The sequence below is a fragment of the Rhamphochromis longiceps genome, linkage group LG2, assembly GCF_057381845.1.
Source record: "Rhamphochromis longiceps isolate RC_006_pf linkage group LG2, R_longiceps_female_GT1.1, whole genome shotgun sequence".
Lineage (NCBI taxonomy): Eukaryota > Metazoa > Chordata > Actinopteri > Cichliformes > Cichlidae > Rhamphochromis > Rhamphochromis longiceps.
In genome coordinates this window covers 27,175,016-27,199,530 of record NC_140558.1, presented here as the reverse complement: position 1 = coordinate 27,199,530, position 24,515 = coordinate 27,175,016, and the positions used below count along the sequence as shown (strand labels likewise).

The following is a 24,515-nucleotide window of genomic DNA, read 5'->3' as shown; positions in this document are numbered from 1 at the left end:
GTGTGTATTTGTTTTGTTTTGTTTTTTTGACAGGCTGCTAGTAACAAAGATACAATATAAAATTGTTGTCTGTTATGTGCAGACATAACACTAACTCATACCTTAAGTCAGGTGCTGTTTCTATGCTTGAATCATTCACAGGTCAGTGTTAAGTGGCTTACCAAACAAAAAATACATTAATATCTCCTTTTAACCAATATGCAGTTGTTGTTTTTTTAAACTCTACAATAAGCCTTCAAATTCCTGAAAATGACTGTATTGCCTCACTGGTACAAACAGTGTTTGTTTGATTTTTGTTTTTTTGTTTTTTTCTTTATTCAGCCAAACAGAGTCTTGTAGATTTATTTGGATTTACCTTCACAGACCTATCATTTGGTTGAAACACTGCATGTTATAAGCTGCAGATTTACTTGTTACTTTGCTCAGCAGTAAGTTTAGCTCCCTTTACCCGAGGTACAGTACATAATCATTTGGAGTATTCATGCGCCACACGCTGTGCCTCAGAAAAATAAGTGACATGGGGGAAATAGCAAGCATCTTGCTGAAACTTACAACAATACAATAGTGTGAGTGGGTATGGCATTGGCAGTGATCCATTAAACCAAATGTACTTCCCTTGATAAAACTCATTATGTGTATGTGTGTGTGTGTGTGTGTGTGTGTGTGTGTGTGTGTGTGTGTGTGTGTGTGTGTGTGTGTGTGTGTGTGTGTGTGTGTGTGCGTGAGGGAGCGAAAGTGTGCAATGCACAGTGTATGTGTGTAAGTGTGACTGTTTGTGAGTAAACAGCTTTGTGGGATAGAGGGCCTATCATTAAAAAATCATTTGTGCTTGTTAGCAGTTTGACAGGCAAAGTATAGGCAGCAGGACTCTGCATTATGCTGGTTGACTTTCCTCCACCCCACCGTGTAATTCTGTAAAGGATGTAAATCAGGCAGAACTTGTGGGTTTCATTGCCTGCAATTATGCTGCTTTTTTTCAGATTGAATAGTTTACAGTCCGGGCCACCCTCGGACATGCCATTTTCAGCATTCAAGGGAGTGCGAGTTCAGAACAAGTTCTGATTTGCCCTGAAGTGCCGAACTAGTGAACTGATTTGCTCCTCAGTGGAGGCTGCATCAAAATCAGGAAGCAAATGCCACTGTTCACGGTAGGTTCTCCATCAATCTCCTGACATGCGTAAAATTACTGTTAATAACAGTAAAAGCCTTATTTTCTTTGGCACAGCTAAGAAATGCAGAAATTTGTTGCTAATAGCAGCCAAAATGTGTCATTTCTTAATATTTTCCATTTTCATTTGCATCCAATTCTGAATTCATCTGCGCTGCACTTTAGTATGCCTGAAGAAATGAACTTCTCTTTTGTGTTTTCTTTTATCTGAATTTTGAAGCAATAAAAAATACATCTATATTGCTTCTTAATAAATGCTTTAGTGATGACATTTTTCAACAGATCCAAGAGAAAGGAAAAGGACAGGAGAGTCAGGGAAGCAGCAGAAATGACCAAGTAGAGAATAAACGCAGCTTGCAGTTAAGGGTCATGCTTCCCAGATCAAAAAATTCCCAAAATTCAATTTATCTTTATTATCTTATAACCTGTCTCCACTGAGTGCATAATTAATCTGTGCAATTAGACAAGACATAAGAGCATGCAAACAGATGCAGAGGAATTTAGTAGGGATTTAAGGATCCTGAAGCAGACCAACACGAACCTCACCTCTTCTGTTTTCGCATATAGCTACAGGACCCTATCCTCCCACAGACTCTACCTGCTGCTACCTGACCTTATTGAGCTCTCATTATATTACTAATAGAGGCACAATAGTAACCTGAAGGAAGATTGTAAAACTGAAACACTTCAGTGCATAAACACCGACACAATGGGAGGATTATGTGACAGAGAAACTCTAGCATGGAAACTACTAGTAACAGGTATGCAAACGGAGCTTTAAAATGTGCAGTTTCACTGAGTGAGATTTTCCCTTAAGAACGCCTTTCAAAAGATTAAAATAAACGTTTCTGTTGCTGTAAATAGTTTGTGTGAATATAGGTTGTAAATAGTAGCAGAGAAAAGTGTGCACGTAATGGTATGCTAATTAGCCATGCACTGGTGTTGCTTATGCTAATTAGCCAAGTGAAGCCAGTTCAGGCCTTGTTGAAATATGCTAGCTCTGTCAGAGCTGTAAGACTTAAGTTTTATTGCCTGAAGATTCTTTAAAAAAAAATCATAATATTATTATTTTTTAAATATCCTAATGAAGTGAAAATACTTTTGATTTAACTTTTTTTTTTAATATCAATATAGTCCAGAGACAGTTCCTTAAAGTTTGAGTGAGAAAGCTGGTGATTGAATTAACATTGTGTCAAAGCAATGAAAAATGATCCACAGTTTCATTTGCACAGGCTGCCGCTGTGCTACACTGTGTGTGAAGATGGGGGTGGGGGGTGCGCTTCCTTTTAAGCTGATAAGGGAAAAAATAGGGAGTGAAACAGAGAGTGAGGCAAGCTGATGACGAAAAAGGGGATCATAAGATGCGGTAGTGAAGACTGATGAAATCCTTGGTCATGGTAAACACTCTTTGCAGGGAGAGAGATGAAAAGAGGAAAAGATGGAGGTTGAGCAGACAGACAGAGCAGTGAACAAAACGGCAATAAAGTGGATTTAATGAAAGCACCTCAGCAGAGAGACAAAGAGCAGGGGGAAGGTGGTTGGCCTTAATGGGAATGCATGTTAAGAAAAGGGTCAAAGTTCAAGGTCTCTTTTTCTGTCTGAAGTAAGGATGGACTATATGAGACTATTTTCACAATACTATTATGCTTATATGGTTATTTTTTAAAAACCTACATCGGTGGTGGAAAATGAATAAACAGCTTTGCAAATCACTGTTTCCATGGTGATGAGGTGAAGTCATGTGTAAAATGAAGTGAGTATTGCATGGTTGCTTACGTCAAAAATGGGATTGCTAATGATCAGTATCTGTCTGCTGATTTTGATAAATATCTGAATGACTTCTGTGTTTTAAAAATGCCTTTCTAGCTATAAATATAACTTTTCGGTAGATTTTCAGTATGATGCCCAAGCCAGTTCGTGGCAAAATATCACGGAGTGGAGATGAGGGTTGTGGATATTCTGTGTAGCACACCTGATTTTTAATCACGGATTAGTCTTTCTGATCATTAGATATTAGAAGCCAGGACTAAGATACAGATGCTGAGATAAAGTTTGCGACTAGAGAACTAGTTCAGTTCATTTTTATTCAGTGCATTACAATAAAAAACTTGAGCCACCCCTTTTTTCTTTAAATTTTGCTTCCAAGGAGCCAGACTTTCTTGTACTTTTTTAAAGGTGCTCTAAACTAATTGTTCTCCAGCCTTTCTAAAAGAAATTATAGGTTTTCTATGGACATTTGCTGATTTTTCACACATTTTCAGTGTCCTTGTACCAATTTTCAGGGGATTGGTTTTTCTGTTAAGTCACTTAACGCTGACATAACACTGACCTTTTTATGCTTGAACGATTAAAACATAAAAAAGCACGTAACTCAAGGTAGGAACAACTGTTGCGTCTACATGTGAAAGACAAGCTAGCAAAGAACCAGCTTTAAATCCTCTTAGCTAGCAGACGCCAAAGGACATCATTTGTTCCCAGTTCTTGTTGAATCTACAGAAAATGTCAACAACAGGCTGCCAGACTTTCGAATGTCCCTCGAGAAGCCTTGAAAACTGTTCATGAAGGCTACTTAAAGAAGTGACAAAAAGGCTTGCCTAAGAGAGTTAAGGCTGTGTTGAAGACAGGTGGTCATACCAAATACTGACTTTAAAGCATTCTGTTTTACTTTATATACTGTATAGCCCTGCATGTTTGCATATGTCTCAATTTTCAAATTTCCTAGTAAAATATACAGACTTTCGCAAAGTACTATATATTTGCAAGTATTATTGGTACCGTGGCGCACTTGAAGACTGATAAACTTGGGCCTTTAGTGAACAGAAGCTCTCTGGAACATCAGTAAAATCATGGTGGGATAGCTTTTGGCTCTTTGGATCCTGAAACTTGTTAGCACACAGACAATTAACAGACACAGATGTGAGCAGCCCAAGTTTGCTGCCAAAATGGCACAAGCCTTAAAACACACATTAATGCGCATAAGGGCGGGCATGACAGCGACGGTGTCGTATGGACGGACAGGGACTGATTTGATTAGAATTCAGTGCCACATTTTGCCCCCACATCTGTCATAATATCATATAACAAACATGCAATTGGTTTTCTGTTTGAGGAATAACTGAGATAGATTTTCACGTCTGCTTCAACCCCTCGCCCCAATCCATCTTTCTTTGAATACATAGTGCATCGGGCGGTGTCTCCAGCTGATGGTGATAAGGAGAGATTGGATTTTACATGTGTAATCACTGGTTATGAGATGTTAATTGTACAGAGCGGTGTCCTGTGGGATGTAACATTAGATACGTGCATGCACGCACACAATGCATACAAATGCACTCAAGCATACACTTAAGTGTTGTGTAACTGTGTCCACGCAGTGTTTGTGTAGACTAGCTGTGTTTGTAGCCCAATTATTGTCATTTTAGGCGGATGGGATAATCTGCATAAAAACTCATCCTGACTGTGATTGTGGAGTAGACGCTTTTCTAGCAAGCAGAACAGTTCTGGATAATTTGCTGACTGATGTTAAAGAACCCATGTGCTCTACTCTCTCAGGCCTCCTGGAGTTTTCTCCTGTCCTCCTGCGATACTTCATCTCAGGTATGAGTTCATCGACTTTAGTTAGATCCTGTAGTGTAAATTGCCAACAAATTGTCAAAGTCCCTTGGCTCACGGATTGTAAAGAAGGTTCCTTTTGTCTCCCTTTTATGAGAAGTGGGAGGAAAAGACAATGAAGCGAGGAAAACGAGGAATGGTAATACTCGCTGATGTCTTGTGGTGCTTGGGTGCCTTTGCACTGTAGCTTGTTGGAAGCTTGGCAAGCTGTAGCGCATTAGCCGAATCCACCTGTGGAGCTTTATACTTGCCTCTGCTCTCTAGCCTAGTCCATCTGTTTGCCTGAGTAGAAGTATAGAGCCTTTCACCACTTCCCTGGCTGCGTTTCCCTCCGCATTACTTTCAGCAGAACTCTCGAGTTCCGCCGAGCCTGTGAAGAGGAGCCGTGAAGATCCAGCAGACGATTCTCATCTGTTTAATTCCTCTTTCTGTGATTGCGTCCGTACGCCTGATGAGTCACAGTTAACCCAGTCACACAGCTGTGCGATTCCCAGCGCGCTGATTCATATAGTGTGCCGCCACAATGCCAACCTCTCTCTCTGCTCGCCTCTTCCTTTACCCTCCCTCACAAACTGCTAATGAAGTGAATCACAACTGTTTTTCCCCCGATCCCTTTACCCCAACAGCTGATGGTGAGCGATTGCATCCACAATACTCTTTTAATTAGTATAGAGAATAAATTGGTTGAGCATGCCTTTTTCCTTAATTGCTTTTTCCTCAGCTTGGATTTAATTGGGCCGCAGCTCTGTTTATTGATCGCCTTTGATGTGCTTTAATTTGGATAATTTTATATATTTATTTTGGACGTGACGAGTCGGTTTGTCTTGAGGGGAAGAGTGTTAGGCGGTGGGGCTGGTGCTGCAGCAGACTGCGGTACATTCGGCAAGCCTGGGGTCCAGCGTGCAATGGCAACTAGGTGGGGAGATGATCAAACCCAGAAGGCAACGAAGCAGCCCCACTAAAGTCTGAGAGGCCTCAAGTGAGCAACTCTTTGATCTCACATCAACACCTCATGAATGCCAATGTGGATCAGTAAAGCAAGGCAGCCGGGCCTTCTCAGCCAGCCTTAACAGGCTTGCAGGCCAGTACATATTTCTTCCAGCAGCTAGTTTTTATTTTGTGCCTGATTCATGCTGCGTCATCTCTCCCCCTCCTGCCTGCCACAACAAAGCGCAATTTTCCTCCTCCGCCTCCGTGGTTTCATAATTAGTGTGCTTCTCTGCGTGTGATGGTGGGTTTGTTTTCCAGACGTGCGTGAGCATTTGCTTGTGCGAGCATTCGTTTGTGCTAGTGCGATCAGTTTTGCTGCATTTACGCACATTATTCTCAGCAATCCCCTTAAACCCATCTTTCTCCTTCGCAGGGGGCAACTTCACCCTGGCTGAGCTCGGAGTGTGCGAGCCGTCTCCCCCTCCGCACCCCGCCGCTGTTCCCTACTGTCCCGACCTCGGCCTACTCCAGCGGGGTTACTCCCTTAGCGCTGGCTCTGACGCCGACTCAGACCCTGAGGGGCCGCTGTCTCCAGAGCGGGCCATCCAGCTGTGGGCCGGACGAGGAGGGGTAAAGTCCCGCCGAAGCTCAGGAGTGTCCAGTCGCGAGAACTCAGCCCTCACCCTCACTGACTCTGAGAATGATAACAAGTCCGATGATGAGTCAGGTAGGACAAAGGACTCTCAGAAGATCGAGATGTGTTTCATTTATTAAAGTTGAGGCCCATAGTCTGAGAAAAAAGAGTATGAATTCGATGAGAATGTGTGAACATAGTGAGGCTGATGCTCTGGGCTGATGTTATATGAAATGGGATCATGAAAGGGAATGTATGCATAAATCTTACACAATATTGTGAAAACCTCTCTCCGACAGACAGCCATTGCTTGAATTGCGAGAGAGTTGGATTTATTGATTAAGTCTGTTTGTGATCTGAAGAACAGTAGTTGGACACCCCCCCAGAGGGCCTCTTTATTTTCATCAATAGCACTTAGCCAAAACCCTCAACTCCACCCTTTTAAGCCACTTATCTGCTGATATCTCACCACTGGTCTGTCAGTCTTCAAAACAAGAAGATAAAAAAAACAACTTCTGAGCTTTTTTGGGGGGAGCGCCGATTGCATTTTAGCTTTTGTGAGAGGAGCTAATCTCGCTTCTCCAATTGCATCTTTTCTCTAAATCGCCCCGTGACTGCGAGAGTGCGTTTCTCCCAGGGGAAATCTCATTCCTCCGGCAACTTTGTTTATTGCCAACTTCCCATTTCCTTGTTAATCCTGACGCAGTCGTAAACCCGCGCACGGGCCTCACCGAGGTGTCAATGGAGGTTAATGAAAAGTGGATGGAAGGAAGAGCAACAGTCTAATTAATTGAATTCTCGGCAGCCGCACATATCAGCTGTGGATCAACCTCTGTTGGACTGTGAGCCTCAGAATCCGAAACAACTTCTGTCGACTGATCAAACTACTCAACACCTATTAAACACGTCAAGAAACACCTTCCCTGAGATGCACTTCTCTTCCAACCACCCGATAATTGCTTTGTGGTTAATTACCAAGCTAATCTTGCAGCCACAGATATCAGCTGCAGACGCCGCTCTCACTCTCTCTGTTTCAGGGCCAGAGGAACAGCATTGAGCACTCTGTCGCCTGTTTTTCAGGACCTTGCAGAATTAGCTTCTTAATCCACCTCTGTATTGTGATAATCACTTGCCTGCAGTATGATGTCACCGAGTGTCGATTGTTCAGGCGATCAAAACATGTCGCTTGTCAGTGTCGCAACATAAACGTTGTCAAAAAAGTAGTATTCAAGTCTATTTATACGCTCCTGGGGGGGTCAGACATTCATACTTTTGATTATGCAGTACACGTCTCAAATCAAAGTAATTTTAATTTAATTCCACTTCAAAAGTTTGCCTTCTATAGAAGCATTAGGGAAACCACCATCTCACACCTTTAGGCCCGTCTCGTGGTTTCACAGACTGTAGATTTAGATCAGGCGTCTGCACTGGTGTCTCTGCCAGCATGAAGAGATCAGAGGCAACGCAGCAGCCTGATAAAAAGACGAGTGTATGTGTGTCTGATCAAGTCAATCCATTAGTTATTTAGTCTCTCTGAGTGAGGAAATCTCACCCTCTGCTCCTGCTTCTGCTTCCAAACAAAACACCAGATACAGCATACATCGAGCGCGTGTTGATCTTGTGTCGATTTTGCACACGTGCATATATGTTTCTGAGTTTGACATGTGTCCTATATCGCTTGTCTATCGGCGTGAGAGTGTATAAGTCTGAACCGTGTGAGTGGAAGTGTGAAACAGGAGCAGCGGGAGTGTCAAAACAGCAGGAGGAGGATCTGAGGGTCTAATAATAGAGATTGACAGAAGCAGACAGAGAAACAACATCATAAACACATGCTAACAAATCAAAAAGACGGTGACGTGCCAAAACACCAAGCAGCATGCTGCACCGCTCTCATCTCGCCGTGTCTCTAACAATCTTCAGAAGTCTCACCTCCACTTGCTTCTCCTCCTCCTCCTCCTCCTCTTCATCTCACTCCTCTCCCATCTTTCTTCTCCAGCTTTCAAGCTTCCTCTTGTGTCTTTCTGTTCGCTCGCACGGCGCCTCTCACCAGCTCTCGTTACACTCCTGTCAGTATAGCTTGGCAGTGTGACTGACAGGTTTCAGTTTGAGGGTCTAAGGTTCCCCTTCAGGGTACATGTGGATGAATGTCTGCGTGTGCCCTATTGCAGATTTCACTACCAAAATAGAAAACCCACAGAAACCGTGACAGATATTACAAACCTCCAGGTTATTACAATTTGTGTTTGTGTGTTTTATTTTTTTATTCATTTTTTATTTTTTGTTGTCAGCAGGGCAACTGACTGAAGAGTCAGTGAAGTATATATTTACAGATTTCTTTTACTTCACATCTGTGATCTTTGTTTTTCCATTCTATGTCGTTATAACAGCGAACAAAGAAAATACACACGTTTCCCTAACTGTGTAGTTGGACACCCGTATATCTGAGTGCCTAACTACATGTACTATTTTTGTATCTTTGTTCCTGGAGGAGGTGAAAAGCCTGGAAAACAATCAAAACAAAAGCTGAGTCAATAACAAATTAAAAAGTGTTATCTTTTTTATAGCAATCACGATGCCTGGTGCCTTTGTTAGTCTCAACACAATCAGCACTTCAAACTGTACATACACCTAAGGAGATGTTACATTAGAGAATCTTGAATACAGTTTTTTTTCCCGTTTTTTTACATTTACAGCCACTGCATAGGTAAACAAAGTGCACAACAAGTGTCACTATGTGTGATCTGAAGTGTTTGCAAAGTGAACTATATTTATGATTTGGGATAAAAACTGCATTCGAAAAAAGATTTACCCCATCTGTGCTTTTAAAATGGCTGTCAGTGTCTCACGTTGGGAAATATACTTTAGTTTACACTCACCAGCCACTTTGTTAGGTACACCTGATCAACTGCTCATTAACACAAATATCTTATCAGCCAATCACATGGCAGCAGCTCATTGCATTTAGGCATGTGGACCTGGTCAACATCAACTGCTGAAGTTCAAATCAGGCATCAGAATGGAGGGGTGGGGGGTGGAGCAGAGCAGCAGGTGTGGTGTTAGAGGAAGGCTTACCAACACAGCTGATTTCCATTGTATAATTGTGCGTTCCCTGTTTGAATAGGATGCTGGGACCTGACAGCGGAGCTGTGTGTACTGCACTAGAGAGAGGCGGCTGCAAAACTGCCTAACTGGAGTCACTGGAGACATTATAAATAAACATTCAACTGCCTGTAAAGCTGTGTGTCGCAGGTGCCTTCGTCACAAGTGACTTTGAGCTGATTGCTTTGAGCTGAAAAGAAGGCCACAGTAATCTTGAGCAGCAGAGAACATGACACGAGGTTCCTCTTCTGTCAACTAAGAACAGGACACTGATATTTTGAAAATGCTTACCAAAACTGGACATTAGAAGTTGCCTGTTCTGCTGCAACATTCAGACAGTACTGTCAGGATGGATCCACCCTGCCCTGTATTGATGGTTCAGGCTGCAGGTGGTCTAATGGTGTGAGGGACATTTTATTGGCACACGTTGGGCTTCTTAGTACCAACTGAGCATCAATTACTTGCTGGAACCTGCATGAGTACTGCTGACCATGTCCACCTCTGTATCACCACAGCGTAGCTATCTTTTGATGACTGCTTCCAGCTGAATAACCCTCAAGTTCGAGTTTAATAGTTTGTATAATAGTGAATATATAATATGTAGAATAGTGTATTCAAATAAATAGTAATTTATGTGACAAAGAATTAATGCAGTTCTGAGGGAAAAGGAGGGTTAGACAAGGTGCACTTAATAAGGTGGCTTGTTAATGCATATCTGCTGGTGTGACTGTTTTACAGGCCCTGTCACCATTCCACACCCATACATGGAAAGCAAAAGCAGCAAGAACATAGTAGCTGTCATCACAAAAGGCATCAATGAGATTAACACAAATAGACAGAGCTGATATGGGGATGGGTGTCAAGGGTCTGCAGAAACTGTAGGTTAAAGAAATCTAAATATATTTCCCTTTAAGTATCTATGTATATCCAAAAAATGGGAAATGAACAATACAAAATAGCTACGAGCTCCTCCTACTGACATTTTACATGTTGTTCTGTGAGCTTCATCCACTGATGAGGATGAATTGACCGTTAAGTGAATAAGTTACCGCTTAAGGAGCAGTTTGAGTGTATTCATTTCCCCTGCAGAGCTCTGGTATCTGTCACACCAGCTTCCTGAATCTAACTCTCAGTTCATAAGAGAGGATTTTTCATTTTCTGGTTTGTTTTTCGCTTGTTTTCATTCACTGGTAAATTCCTTTTACAGAGAAGTATGCAAAGCCCGTTAAATTAGTTTCATAAACGCAACTCAGGGATTTCAAAGTTTCCCTACATCCAGTTTTATTGTCGACTATTGAATAAAGACACTTCCCGTTTATTGCCCCTTCCAGACACTATTAAAATAAAGAGACTAGAACGTTGACTTGGCAGAGCCAATGCAAGTTTCTTTAGCGGGAGACAAACAAATATGGGCATAGTGAGCAGCATTTGGAGATTTCATTTTGGCAAAGTGGAGGAAGAGATTTACTGTCACACTGTGCACTGCCTCGTAAAACGTCCGTCTGGAAACACAGGCAGGAGAACAGGAGTGCTTGTAAATTCCCACAGCAGTGCCTGATGGTCACATCCAAACTGCATTGATCAGAAGGGAGAATGATTAAAACATGCATTAAATGAAATAAGATCAGGCTCTGACATTGATTTAAACCTGAAGCCCAGGCCAGACTTTATGGCCACAATCCATAGTCCAGCGCTCCTCATATACTTCTGTGTGTGTTTGTGTGTGTGGTCCATATGCCTCTGTGTTTTCCTCTCATTATACAGCAGCCATTTAAAGAAAACATACAGAATCAAATTCAACTTCAGCATTGTTTCCCATTAATAAATCTTGCCTTTACCCCGCCTGCCAACTTTATATACACAGACTAGCCGCTCAGTTGAGGACCGGCCCAAATCACACATGCATGCTGATTAGCTGTTTTCAGACAAACTCCCTCTCCTCCTCCTTCCTTCTCTGGCTCAATCTCTCCATCTGGTTGACTGGATAATAAATCATGAGGTTGTATTGTGACGTATGTGACAGGATGTATTAATCTCATAATTAGAGAATGAAAAGGTGGCGCTAAATTTAGTCTGGCCTTTTCTGACTAACCCTGCCCCCGATCTGGGCTTGCTCAAATGCCTTAATTCCCCTCCTCGCAGAGCCTTTCTTCACTCTGTTTTTATTAAGGAGCTTTGCTGTGATGCTTTTATTATGCTAAAGTGTTAATTCTCTTTTTTGAAAAGACCAGAAACAAAACTTTCCAAATGTCTCTAAAAACATCTGCAGTTGAGAACTTTTTTTTCCCCTTTTGTTCTTTTCTTTTTTTCATTTCCTTGGTAGCTGGAGCTGTAATTATGCTTTATAAAAGCAGAGTTGGGCAAAGTGATTCCTCTGATTAACTAATCAAATCTACTAGCACAGGTGGCAGAGTGCCTGTACCAGCGCTGTCCTCTTTTTTTTAATATTCCCCCACAATGTGAACCGTAAATCAAACTGCATTCAAATCGGCTGACAGGGATTTTTCTAAAAATTTTTTACCTTAGACAGTCACGGCGCTCAAGTGATTGTCTTGTAATCAAGGATATTAAGATAATGTTTAATTATGATCATTTTCGTTTTGAATAAAAAGTGCTTTATACTATGCAACGCAGATTATAATTATATGCCACAGAGTGACTGTAAGACCTTTTTCTTGCTTTCAGGTGTTAGCAGTTAGATTTACACTGCAGCCACTCTCAACACGAGTAACTCAGTTCGTGCCTCGCCTGTCTATCAAATTCGAGCAACACTTATAGAGTTGGGCTGGTGGGGTCCCCCAAGACCACTGCTGTCCCCTCAGGGTCTCTGTGAGTGTGTGCGAGTAAGAAACTGAGAGTGAGAGCACGCGTGTTTGTGTGTTGGGAGGGTTGGGGGCATTAGCCTCTGATTGAGTTTTCAGAGAGCAACGTGGGGTGCGAAAGGCTCGACAATGGTCTAACAGAATTAGTAGCTTGTGATGAATGGTGTGTGAGAGCAGCACTGACAGTTCGCTTTCAGAAATACACACCACTGAGAGCGTGCGCATGCTATGTGTATGTGTGCGTACACCTCCATACTTCACCCAGCGGTTCAAGGACTTTTTGTCCATGTACTAAGCGCCGTGCATGCCGGAATGAGAAAAGTGGTAATAGACACACACACACGCGCATGCAGCATCCATCTGCATGCGTATGTCCTCTGGTTAAGCCAAGGGTTTGAAATATGCCCCGCAGTCAGGATCAATAATGATTGGTCTATTCAACATGGTGCTCATACGTGCTCACACACTCGCACAAAATTAAGCGATGAATAAAAAATTTTCCCTGTCCTTGTCGAGCATTTCTGACTGTATGGTATTGCTGGACCTGGAGCTGATAATACACATGCACAAAGACGGGCAGGCAGGTCCACACCACAGACACACACACAGATGCATAAGAGCAGTGTTTAATAAAAGCCCCGGGATATCGATTTCAGTAGATGGATGCTAACTCACATTAAGGGAAGGGAACCGGGAGTGATAGAAAGGCAGAGAAGAAGAGGAAAACCTAAACGATGAATAAATGGAAAGAGGATGATGAGGGAGGGATTTTCCTATACAGCTGACAAAGAGGGCAGTCAAATATGCGTTATTGTGCCAACTTGCTGGTGTAAGCAGGCAGTGAGGGTCCACTCATAGTAACAATATTATTATCAGTTTTTAAAAAGAAGTTACACACATTGTAAAATATCGTTTGTGTTGGACTTGTAACTTGCTGACGACTGTGCTGCCATCCTAATAGGGAATTTAGTGAGCCGTAATGGGCTCTCATGCCATCGTCAGAACCTGCCTAGAGAAAGAGGGGGGAAAGGAGTGTAACGGTGAGAAGCAGCGCTGAGAGCAAGCTGAGAATTCTCTAGTCAATTATGAGTGATCATATTTTCCTCCGCGTGGTGCTGAAACTACTTTTGTAGTTTAATGGTCAGCGCTTTGCCTCCTAATGAAGGCTGGAAGTATCAGGCTGAGAACAAGAATGAGTATAAAAAAAGGCAGATGATCGGAGGTTAGAAGACTGAAATTCGCTTTGTTTTTGTTTTCGTTTCTCTGATTGTCTTGAGCACTTTCAGTTTTGTTTTTGGTTTGTTTCTCATGCTTTCTCTCTTGATTTTTCACAATCTTTTTTTTGTTTGTTTCTTTTCTCTCGCCTTTTCTTTCTTCCATTACTTCTGCTCCAGCTTACCTGGATGATGAGGATGATGACGATCCATTCGGAGACTATGTGATCAGTAAGTCACAACTGACTGTAGCCTCCTTGTGATTATTGAACCCATTTTAGATCCCCTTGTATGTGATGTGCTACGATATTTAACTGGTAGTAATATGCATTGTTCAAACAAATTACAGGAACACTCTGAAAACACATCGGGTCAATGGGAAAAGAAATATCATGCTGAATATCTACACTGATATAGACCCGATGATGTGTTAGGAACAGAACGCTGTGACATTGTTTGATGGAAATGGAAATTATTAGACTACAGAGGGCAAAATTCAAAGGCACTGCAAAAATCAAAGTAAAAAACCCCCCGATATAGTCCATTTTATCAAAGTTTCGTTACAGCAACTCAAAATAGTACTTAATAGTTTGACCACGTGCTTGTATGCATGAGACATTAGATGGTGTCCTGTAGGATCCCCTCCCAGATCTGGAGCAGGGCATCACTGAGCTGCTGGATGGTCTGAGGATGCAATGCGCCGGATGGACTAAAACATAATGTCTCTGAGGTACTGGATTATTGGAACGTATTGGATTCTGGTCTGGCAAGCATGGGAGCCAGGCAGTGGTATCAATTCCTTCATCCTCCACTGCCTATACACTCTCGTCACATGAGGCTGGGCATTGTTGTGGACCAAGAGAAACCCAGGACCCACTGTATCAGTATAGGGTCCGACAATGGGTCCAAGGATTTCATCCTGATACCCATTTGCAGTCATGGTGAACAATGTTACAGGCAACATAGAGTTTTCCACGGCATCTCCAGACCCTTTCATGTCTGTCACATGTGCTCAGGATAACATTTTCTTTCTGTGAAAAGCACAGGGCACGAGTAGTGCACCTGCCAATTCTAGTATTCTATGGCAAATGCTAATTGGCTCAATCGTGCCAGGCAGTTAGCACAAGGTCCACGAGAGGAAGGGTGTTGGTTCCTCAGACTACCCTTATTAAGTCTATTTCTGTTTGTTTTTTAATCAGACATTCATAGCCGTGTCCTGCTGCAGGTTTGCAGCTTTCAAAGTGCTCACCCTGTTCCTCATTCAAAAAAACAGCAGATACCAGTCCCGCTGATATGTTAAGGACCTTCTACAACCAAGTCAAGCTCTCCTAGACTAACTGCACGTCTCCTGGAATCTCCTCCGTGCTCTAGACATGGTGCTGGGCGACACAGCAAACATATTGATGTGCCATCCTGCAGGAGTTTACACCAAAGCATCTGAAACTGATTAACAACCCCCTCTGCTATTTAAATGACCAGATCAATATCCCAGAAGTTAAATTTATTTGATGCTATTCTCTGATTAAAAAGTGTTCCTTTAATTTTTTTGAGAAGTGTATATTAGTTGCTGTGTATAGGCACTGCAACCTATGTAATCCTATTTTCTAACTTGGCTACCGCTGGAAATTATTATAGCATTATTTTCCTATCCACGCTTTAAATCAAGACTTGACATTTTCATCAGTCCATCATTAGACAGTGTCAGGATGTTGGGTAGAAAGGGAACAGTAAAATAATTGGTTTCCGTACATTACTCTTGTGTTTCATCTGATACAAGACGAAGCCACTGTTCTTCTTCACATGCCTCATCTACATTTACGAGCGCCTCTCATTATGATCTTCTGTTCATTAGCACACGTCCAACTGGTTAATCTCTTTGCACTTGATCAGAGAAAATTTCCCAGAGGGTCCATTTTTTTTCTCCTCCTCCACTATTGAAAAGTCAGCCATATTTACTCCTGTTTCAGAGATTGTTTGTCTCTGTGAGCGTGGGTTAGTGTTAATGCTCGCGTTATTGGGCCGCAGAGTTTTCATCTGTTTTTATTAGTAAGAAGTGGTAGAAAGGAGTAAGAGCAGAGTGCGTATTAGAAAAGGAAAATAAACATTTTTTTATGTTAGAGGTTGAAGGTTATTTTTTATTTAATACCATTATGGTTCGTTTAGCAGGATTTTTCTCAAGTTCGCAACCTTGAAGGCAATACAAAGGTATTCATTCACGTGGCAGCAAAGACGTGAGGAGATGTTGGAGCGCAGATTATCTAAATCGGATCATGTAAAGGTTTATCTTCTTGACATATTCTGACCCACACTTTTACAATAAACAAATAACGGAGGGCTGTGACACTGACACTTTCAGGTTAAAATTGTTGCTTCATAAATTCACAGAGTTTGCTTTTCTGGCTCAGTTTAAATCCTTATGGAAGCAAAGTTTTTACCTTTGATATTTGCTGATGATAATTTCCCTCAATGCCTTATTTTATTACTTTCTGTCCGTGGAAGCAAGTCAGAAATATACTATTTGCTTTGCGCAGTGTTCTGTGGTGAGTAAATAGCATGACTTCTCTGGAAATTAAAATCTTAAAAAACTGTATATTGCATTTGCCTTATAGCGCACAAGAAATACAATAGGTGGGAACGGCTTTATTGTATTCGCATGCATTTACTTTGAGAGTGGGTAGCAATAAAAAAAGAAACTATATCAATTTAGGTAAATGGAAAAAAAAAGATGAGAAAGTTCCCATCTAAATCGCCGGCTCCTCCCTGATACTAATATAGAACATACAGTACGGTCATCAGCCAAATCCTGACAACTGCACAAATCAAAAAACTCTCATTCTCCGACCACGAGTTCTGCAATTATTAAAGCCGTATTTCATTTCGGTGTATTTCAACTCTGTTTCAGCGCTTCAGTAGCACCATGGGCTTTAAATATCATTTAAGGTCCATGTAATTTATATTTAAAATGAAAGAATTCAAATTATAAAATAAAATTATTTATCATGTATTTCCTTGTTTAAATTAATTTAACTTCAGCGACATGCTATATGAGTATAAATACTTAATTGTGTAAAGCAGCCAACTATCTTTATGCACATCTTTGAAGATGACAGCCTTATCAACGTCTACAATCTGAAACCAATAACTGACAAACTGTCTACTGGCTAAATCATTCATACAGATGTCAGATGTCCAAAGAATGATATACAACCCCACCAGTCACTGTAGAGGACAACAAGCTACTCTATCATCAGTCTTCTCAACAGTTATATTGATATGAGCTCCAATGTTCAGCATGCATAGGTACATAACTAGACCTGAAAAGACCTATACAATTATTGTGCCTTTTTGTTGTGTGTGTCTCTTGCTTGTTTTTGTTTTGTTTTGTTTTTGCTTATTCATCTGTTAACACTCACTTCTATATGTCTAACATTTATTATATATGCTTAGAAGTTTTTTCCACTGTTCTCACACTTTCTGAAATAGTAGTAACCTTATACTGCCAGATCATTTTGGACATTTTTCACAAATCTCGTGGTACCCAGACGATAAACCTTAATCACTTTGGTGATCTGACTTTCCCTGTATTAGCATAAATGAAAATAAGTCAAAATTATTAGATGAATTTGATCCAGACGGTGATGTTTCGCTTGGGATGAACTAAAGCAACACTGTCGGTTTCCTTTTGATGTTTCCTTCCCACATTCACATTGATTTTGACTTTGCTTTCCATACAAAACACAATCACCCTATGGACAAAACCAGGGCTTACCAACAGGGCATGGACCTCTTATCTAGTTAGGGGGTGATCAGTGACTGTAACTGTTTAATGACCATAAATAACTCCATGGTTCAGTGATGTGAAGAAAACAGTTTCTTTTGAGCATCCCACTGCTGCTCCAAACCAGACTGATGGTGTCCCAGTAGAACATTGTATTCTAATTTGATAATAATTGCTGTGCACTTGTTAATGTTCTTGTCTAATGTGTGTATAGTTTCAGAGTGGCTGCGTGGCTTTGTTTGGGTGATGACAGTGGGTGAGAGAGTCTTGGCTGTCTCCTTCCAATAACGCTATTAAATCAATATAGGCTTTTTTCTTTAAATGGCACATATAAAATGTCACACTGACCAATCACAAACCGATTTGTTGGCTAGTACATGTGGGTTGTAACAGCAGCCACGCTGTGGGAGTGTAATCCTATGTTTCTGACACCGCCTCGGTTTTGCTGCAGGCTCACTGTAGTCGCCAAAGCTCCAAACATTTCTCACAGCGCGATCTAGGATCGCTGTTCTGGATTGATGACCTCAGAGCTGACCGCGTTCCTTTGACGACAGCCATCTTTCTTCTCAGACAGCGTCACACAGTGTAAAAAGCCCTTCCAGTTGGTTAAATAGTGTGATATCAGTAATTTCTAATAATATATAATTTGTGAAAACAGATACTTTAGATGGTAAACTAGCAGAAAGCTTGCAGCTTGTCACAGAAACAGAAACGAACAGCATCAGAACATTTTGAACTGCCATACAGTGTTAAAAAAGTAACCATTAACAAAAGACATCTCTAGTGTGCTTTTGATGCTTTATTCTGCTCTCAGACGTCGCTGAATCATGTAACTATTTTGTTTGTTGAATATTTGCATAATACATGAAGCTGTGAGATGAGAAGCGACTAAAAAGACAGAAAAAAAATGTCACAGCATTGGTTAATGTCACCACCGGTTGAAGTGTGGATGACCCTAGGGTCTTGTGATTAGGGCACTCTAGAACAATATGGAAGAGTGAGTTAATTACAAACTATAATATGTGTAAATAATTTAAGGATACATTTTACAGATTGACAGTACAGTCATTGTAAGAAGAAAGTATGCACTCTTGCATTACTTAGGTTTTATGCATCTGGATAGAAGAAAAAGTAATGTGGTTCTGACTTGAAGTAACAATTTTCTGTATGACTTTATCAGTCTCTCACGTTGCTGTGGAGGAATTCTGGCCCACTCGTCTCAACTTTAACAACAGCATTATTCTTTCCTTTTTGACACGTTCTATTGTGGATTTGCTGCTGTGCCTGGAATCGTTGTCCTGTTGTGGGACTCAGTTTCAGCCAAGCTTTCGCTGTCAAATTTCATAGAGAGGAGATCATGGTCGACTCAGTGGCCGCAAGGTACCGAGATGCTGTGGCTGCAAAACAAGTCCAAATCATTACCCCTCCACCACCGTGCCTGACAGTTGATATCAGGCGTTGATGCTGTGTTTGGTTTGCTCCAAACACGGCGTTGCATTATTGCGAAACATCTTCATGTATGTTCAGCTGTAACTTTGCAAACTTGCGCTGCCATGTTCTCGTTTTATTTCCCCTGCAATTCTGATGTTTCCTCACTAGATGGCGCACTCTAGATATATTGGCTTTGTTGAGGTGAAGCGGCGTAGGCCTATTACTCCACGTTTGCACTTTACCCTGTGACCTACCGCCCCTCTATGAAGATGAGCGGACCCAAGAAAAGGAAAGTGGACAGAGAATGTCGAGTGTTCAAAAAGGAGTGGACAACTAAATATTTTTTCACTGTACACCGATCATCTGCTGTTTGCCTGATATGCCAAGAAACTGTGGCGGTTTTTAAAGAGTATAATATTAGCCGTCACTTTGCCACAAAGCACACAAATTATGCTAGCAAGCTCTCAACTAAAGAACGGGAAGCTGCTGCTGAGAAGTTGGCAGCTAATTTGAAGGCTCAGCAAAGTTTTTTTCACCGTCAAACTGCCATTCAAGAATCAAGTACCAAGGCCAGTTTTATGCTTTCATTCAAAATAGCAAAGGCCAGCAAACCACTGTCAGAGGGCGAGTTTTTAAAAGAATGTATGGTAGAGACAGCAGGTATTTTGTGCCCGGAGACCAAAGACAAATTTGAGAAAATCAGTTTATCACGGCGGACAGTGACTCGCCGTGTAGAACTAATAGATGAAGATATCACCAGCATATTAAACAAAAAGGCGAAGTCATTCACTTTTTATTCTGTAGCACTGGATGAAAGCAATGATGTCAAAGACACTGCTGAGCTCCTGATTTTTATCCGAGGAATCAACAAAACCTTTGAAATAACGGAGGAGTTTTTGACAATGGAGTCTCTGAAAGGACAAACACGGGGAGAGGACTTGTTTGAACGGGTGTCTGCTGCCATCGAAAACATGAAGCTTCCCTGGAGTAAGCTTGTTAACGTCACCACAGATGGATCTCCAAATTTAACGGGAAAAAACGTTGGCCTGCTGAGGAGAATCCAGAATAAAGTGAAAGATGAAAACCCTGACCAGGATGTGATTTTCCTCCACTGCATCCTCCACCAGGAATCTCTATGTAAATCGGTGTTACAGCTGAATCATGTTGTGAATCCTGTGGTGAAACTTGTCAATTTCATACGCGCACGGGGACTTCAGCACCGTCAGTTCATTGCGTTCCTGGAGGAAACTGATGCGGATCACCAGGACCTGCTTTATCACTCCCGTGTCCGCTGGTTGAGTTTGGGCAAAGTGTTTCAACGAGTGTGGGAGCTCAAAGAGGAGATTGGCATGTTTTTGGAGCGGCAGGGGAAGACTGATGAATTTCCTGAGCTGAGCAACAAGAGCTGGATGTGTGACTTCGCGTTTGCTACGGACATATTTTCACACTTGAATGAGCTCAACGTGAAACTGCAGGGGAAGGAGCAGTTTGTGCATGACATGCACACAAACGTGAAAGCCTTCAAATCCAAGCTGGCTTTATTCTCCAGGCAGATTTTGAACAAGTCATTCACTCATTTTCCTACACTAGCCACGCTGAAAGAGGCCGGAGCAAAAGTAAAGAAATACAGTGAGTCACTGGATGCACTGCACGGAGAATTCTGCCGTCGGTTTTTGGATTTCGATAAAATTGACAAGTCACTTCAATTGGTGGCCTTTCCTCTGTCACAAGACCCCGAAACAGCTCCAGAGGAGCTTCAGCTCGAACTCATCGACCTTCAGTCCGACCCTGCCTTAAAAGAGAAATTCAGCTCTCTGAAACTAAATGACTTCTATGCTTCACTCAATGATGCCGCGTTTCCAAATCTAAGGCGAAAAGCGCAGATGATGTTGGCTTTGTTCGGCTCTACCTTCGTGTGTGAACAGACATTCAGCGTCATGAACATCAACAAAGCCAGCCACAGATCCAAGTTAACAGACCTACACCTCAGATCAATCCTGAGAATCGCCACAACAAAACTAACTCCAGACTTTGATGCGCTGGCTAAAAAAGGAGACCAACAACACTGCTCCCATTAAAATGTGTGTCTCCGTGATACGCACGTTGTTAAAATGAACAGTGCGCGCAGATCAAATATAACGCTTCACAGACTGACTTGCTGCAACTGTTTCGAACTTGCACTGGTCGTTGTTGACTTTTGGCACCGGGGAAACAAATTGAATAAAAGGAACAGGACAAGTACATCTGCATCTCCTACCGTTTTTGGAAAAAAAAAAAAAAAAAAAGTTAGGAGGAGAGTGATGTGATATCCTGAAGGATAACAGAACTTTCAGTGCTTTAAAATAAAATGTTCATTTATTTGATTTTCAGTGTTTAAAGGCTCATTTCGAAGTCAGAGATTTTATTGTAATGCTTTTCTTCATTTAAAAAAAATGAAATTAAAGCACATGTTTTCTCCATATCCCAAGATGTGTATTTTTCCCCCAATGAGGTGATGTTTTCAAAGCATGCCATCTATCTACTCCTGTTCCGGCCCATTTGTCAAATGTTAGAACTCAATGTGGCCCACGAATCAAAAAGTTTGCCCACCCCTGCTCTAGAGTATGAGATGTAGCTTGTGGATTTGTTGTTTGTTTGTTTTTTTTTTCAATTTCTATGACCCATCAAACCTTAGAAGGGAAAGAGCGAGCCTTTTCTTTTCACCGTGATTGTATTTCTTAATGTTTAATTAAGATCTAAGTGCATCACAGAAAACATTTCAACCTTACTTTTATTGACTCTTCAACATCACCAGTGGTGGAAAGTTGCTGACGTATATGAAGACAAGAAGTTTGCATGTGTTTTGCATGACAACAGCAGTATGAGGAAGTTAACGGGCTGGAGACTGCTGACAGATCGTAAACTGCATTTATTGTTTGGAAGTTAGCAGACACAGTGTCCTGATGAAAAATCCTTTGGGACGAGTAGTTAAAAAAAAGTACAAGCTGTAGAGGGCAATTTTTATGAGTCAAATCGCAGTGAATAAGAAGGGAAGCTGCGGGAGACCAGATACCATTCAGAGGTTGTTCCTCTGTAATTTTTTAAATGAACAGTCCCGGCAGCTGTCGCTTTATTGTTCCAGGATACAAATAAAAAAGGAATGAGAATCAGTATTATCATTAGCAGAATGGAATCAACAGTGTAGTTAATAAACCTTCGAATTCCCTTTTCTGCATATTTAAAAATAGAACGCATCCAGTAAAATGTTCAAGCAACAACAACAAAAACAACCCATACTACTATGAGCTGCAGCGTTAGCATTTCTGCTTTCTCTAATTCAACACGTAGCAGCTGCGCTTGGCGTTCAGAGCTTCCTCTTCCAACAGAGTGATTATGACAGGCTGATTGGTGTTTTGTGTTCTTGGGGATGAGAAGATCGCTGATAGCGAGGGCTGGGCTGGGAGCGGAGAGAAAGGATAAGAGAAAAATGGGGATGATGCCTTGTCGCTCTCGAGTAGAAAACAGGGATCAAGAGATTTTAGGGGAGGAGAGGATGGAGTTAAAAACAGGCGGTAGGAAGGGGTTAGAGCAGGGAATTTGAGGAAGATTCTAGTGGATTGTGGGGGAGAGGATGTGGTGAGTGATGGATAAAGAAAGAAGGGAGATTTGTAGGAGGAGCAATTGAGAGTAAGATCCAGATTTAACAGCACAGTAGAAGAGATGGCTGAGGATTAACATTCTGTGACTGTCTGCAAGTGTCGGGATAATCTCTGGTGTCCTGCAGTGCACTGTGGGAGGCCCACCATTGCTATGGGGGTTGAGGCCTACCACCAGGGCTGTCACTCCATGTGCATGTGTGAGTCCTCGTGTGCGACGCTCAGTCTAGGTGTGGCAGGTGGAATGAGGTGCTGATTCCAGCCCCCCCATCATGCTGCCCTCTAAGCAGCATGATGGATATGAACCACGGGTGTCGTGAGCTGGACGCAGCACAGGTGCTTTTCTTCATTGTCAGGGTAACCCTTACTTTACAGCTAGCTTATCTCAAACTCTTCACTTTTCCTCTCTGATTTAAAAGGGGGGAAATTCAGCAATCTGGCATACTAAGTGCACACGTTTCCCTTCTGTATGTAGTGCGAGGAGGTGAGTAGATAGCGCCTTACAGAGTTTTAATCCATATTGATTTGTGCTTCATGCTGCCTCACCGAATGGAGCGCAGCACCGCGGGGCATCACACAGCATGGCGAGGCATGCAATGGCGTTACCTTGCAGGTCTCTGCCGGCCAGTGTTTGTTTATGTGTGAAAGAGAAGGAGTGGGAGATTACCTGATAAAAAGGCAGGTACAGTCTGGCAGCAGAGAGCAACATTTTTAATAAGAGACACCTATAGCACACATGCACCCACCTATGGAACGTCATTGCTAGATTAAGATTAAAGAGGTGCTCTCGCTATTGATGATTACTGTCGATGACTGTTTCACACATACAGACTTGAAGTAGCAGGTTCCTCTTATGAGCCTGATGCTTGCGAGGGTGTTAGGCATTACAGTAGCAAATTTAGGTAATTATCTCTGATTGGACAGTTATTTTCTCTCATTGCCACTAGTGCTGTAGTGGTAAATTAAAGTGTGAATAAACCTTACGATATCTCAGTTACACTATCCAACAAGCACCACTGTGATGAAAAGATGTACCCATCAGTCGTGTCACATATAACACATATATAGTAATTCACTGGTTTTAAACACGAGGCACAGACCATCCTTCCTCATGAATTTGTTGCATTCATAAAACCTAAACACTGTGCTCAGTTATTGTATGGATACCAAACGAAGAAACAGACTCCGATTAAAAGCGCCCTGCTCAGCAGAAACAAGCAGGCAGTGGTAATGTCAATATTTCTGTTAAAACCATTTCTTCTCCACTCAATACTTGCTTTAATAGGTTGGCTTTGTTTCACGGCGAGTCAAATGGGAGGAAAGAGATGAGATGAATAGATCTATATTCGAGTCGCTAACCTCTAATTGTGCAAGTCTTCTTTGTTTTGCCACTTAATACTCAGCGCTGGCTAATCATCAGACAAGTATCTGACTTTATCCTCCATCTCCATAAACGGGGATGGAGACAGCCTGGTATCTCAGCTGGTCCCAAATCTTCCTTTTTGAGCCCTTTCCATGGCAAAGCCAAGTATCAGTTGTACAGGCAGGCAGTCAGGCGAAAGCCCAGAGAACAGAGAAATATGACTATTTGGATTCTCATCAGCTGCCATTTTCATAATGTCTTGACTTTACAAAAGAAAAAAAAACCTAGGAGAAGTGTTCAGTCTGTCTTCATCTCCTCTCTTTTCTCCATTTTGTCAAATTGGAAGCTTTGTCCGGTTTATGCAGGAGTATGTCTGTCCTGCCCAGTTGCAATCGATAGTGCGCCACGGTCACCTTTGTACGTAATCAATGGGTCACTCTAGACTACCCCATCCATTGTCCCCAGTGGTCCCTTTGCAAAGTCATAACTATCTATTTTAGGAGACAACAGCAAGTTGCTGATATCCGTTACAGTATCCTACATAAGCTTATACTTGAGATCAGTTGCAGAGGGATGTTTTAAAAAATTGGTATGAATTAAAATACTGTAAAACTATATCTTGATGCCGAAGGTTGTAAGCGTGTGCACAAAACACAGCCGCCTCAGTAGTAGCAACCATCAGCGGTCAATGCCAACAGATCTGCTTTAAATTAAAACAAACAGCAGCTTTGTATCTATTTCAGCAACATTTTGCAGGATTACGACATCACTAAAATGCTGTTGTTAGTTGAGAGCATATGCTAAGGATTAAAAGAGAGAGGCAGTCCAA

At 41.8% G+C, this 24,515-nt stretch overlaps 2 protein-coding genes across 2 annotated transcripts in view; both read left to right on the top strand.

The window, feature by feature from the left end:
• Positions 1 to 24,515, top strand: part of tenm2a (teneurin transmembrane protein 2a) — a 220,521-nt gene that overhangs the window by 75,027 nt on the left and 120,979 nt on the right. The window contains exons 3-4 of the mRNA XM_085420831.1: positions 6,144 to 6,437; positions 13,660 to 13,710. Coding sequence (XP_085276957.1) covers positions 6,144 to 6,437; positions 13,660 to 13,710 — 345 coding nt within the window. The remainder of the gene's footprint in view (positions 1 to 6,143; positions 6,438 to 13,659; positions 13,711 to 24,515) is intronic.
• On the top strand, positions 19,591 to 21,028 carry LOC146677336 (general transcription factor II-I repeat domain-containing protein 2A-like). The gene has a single exon (XM_085420843.1). The coding sequence runs from the start codon at positions 19,591 to 19,593 to the stop codon at positions 20,764 to 20,766; it is 1,176 nt and encodes a 391-aa protein (XP_085276969.1). The 3' UTR covers positions 20,767 to 21,028.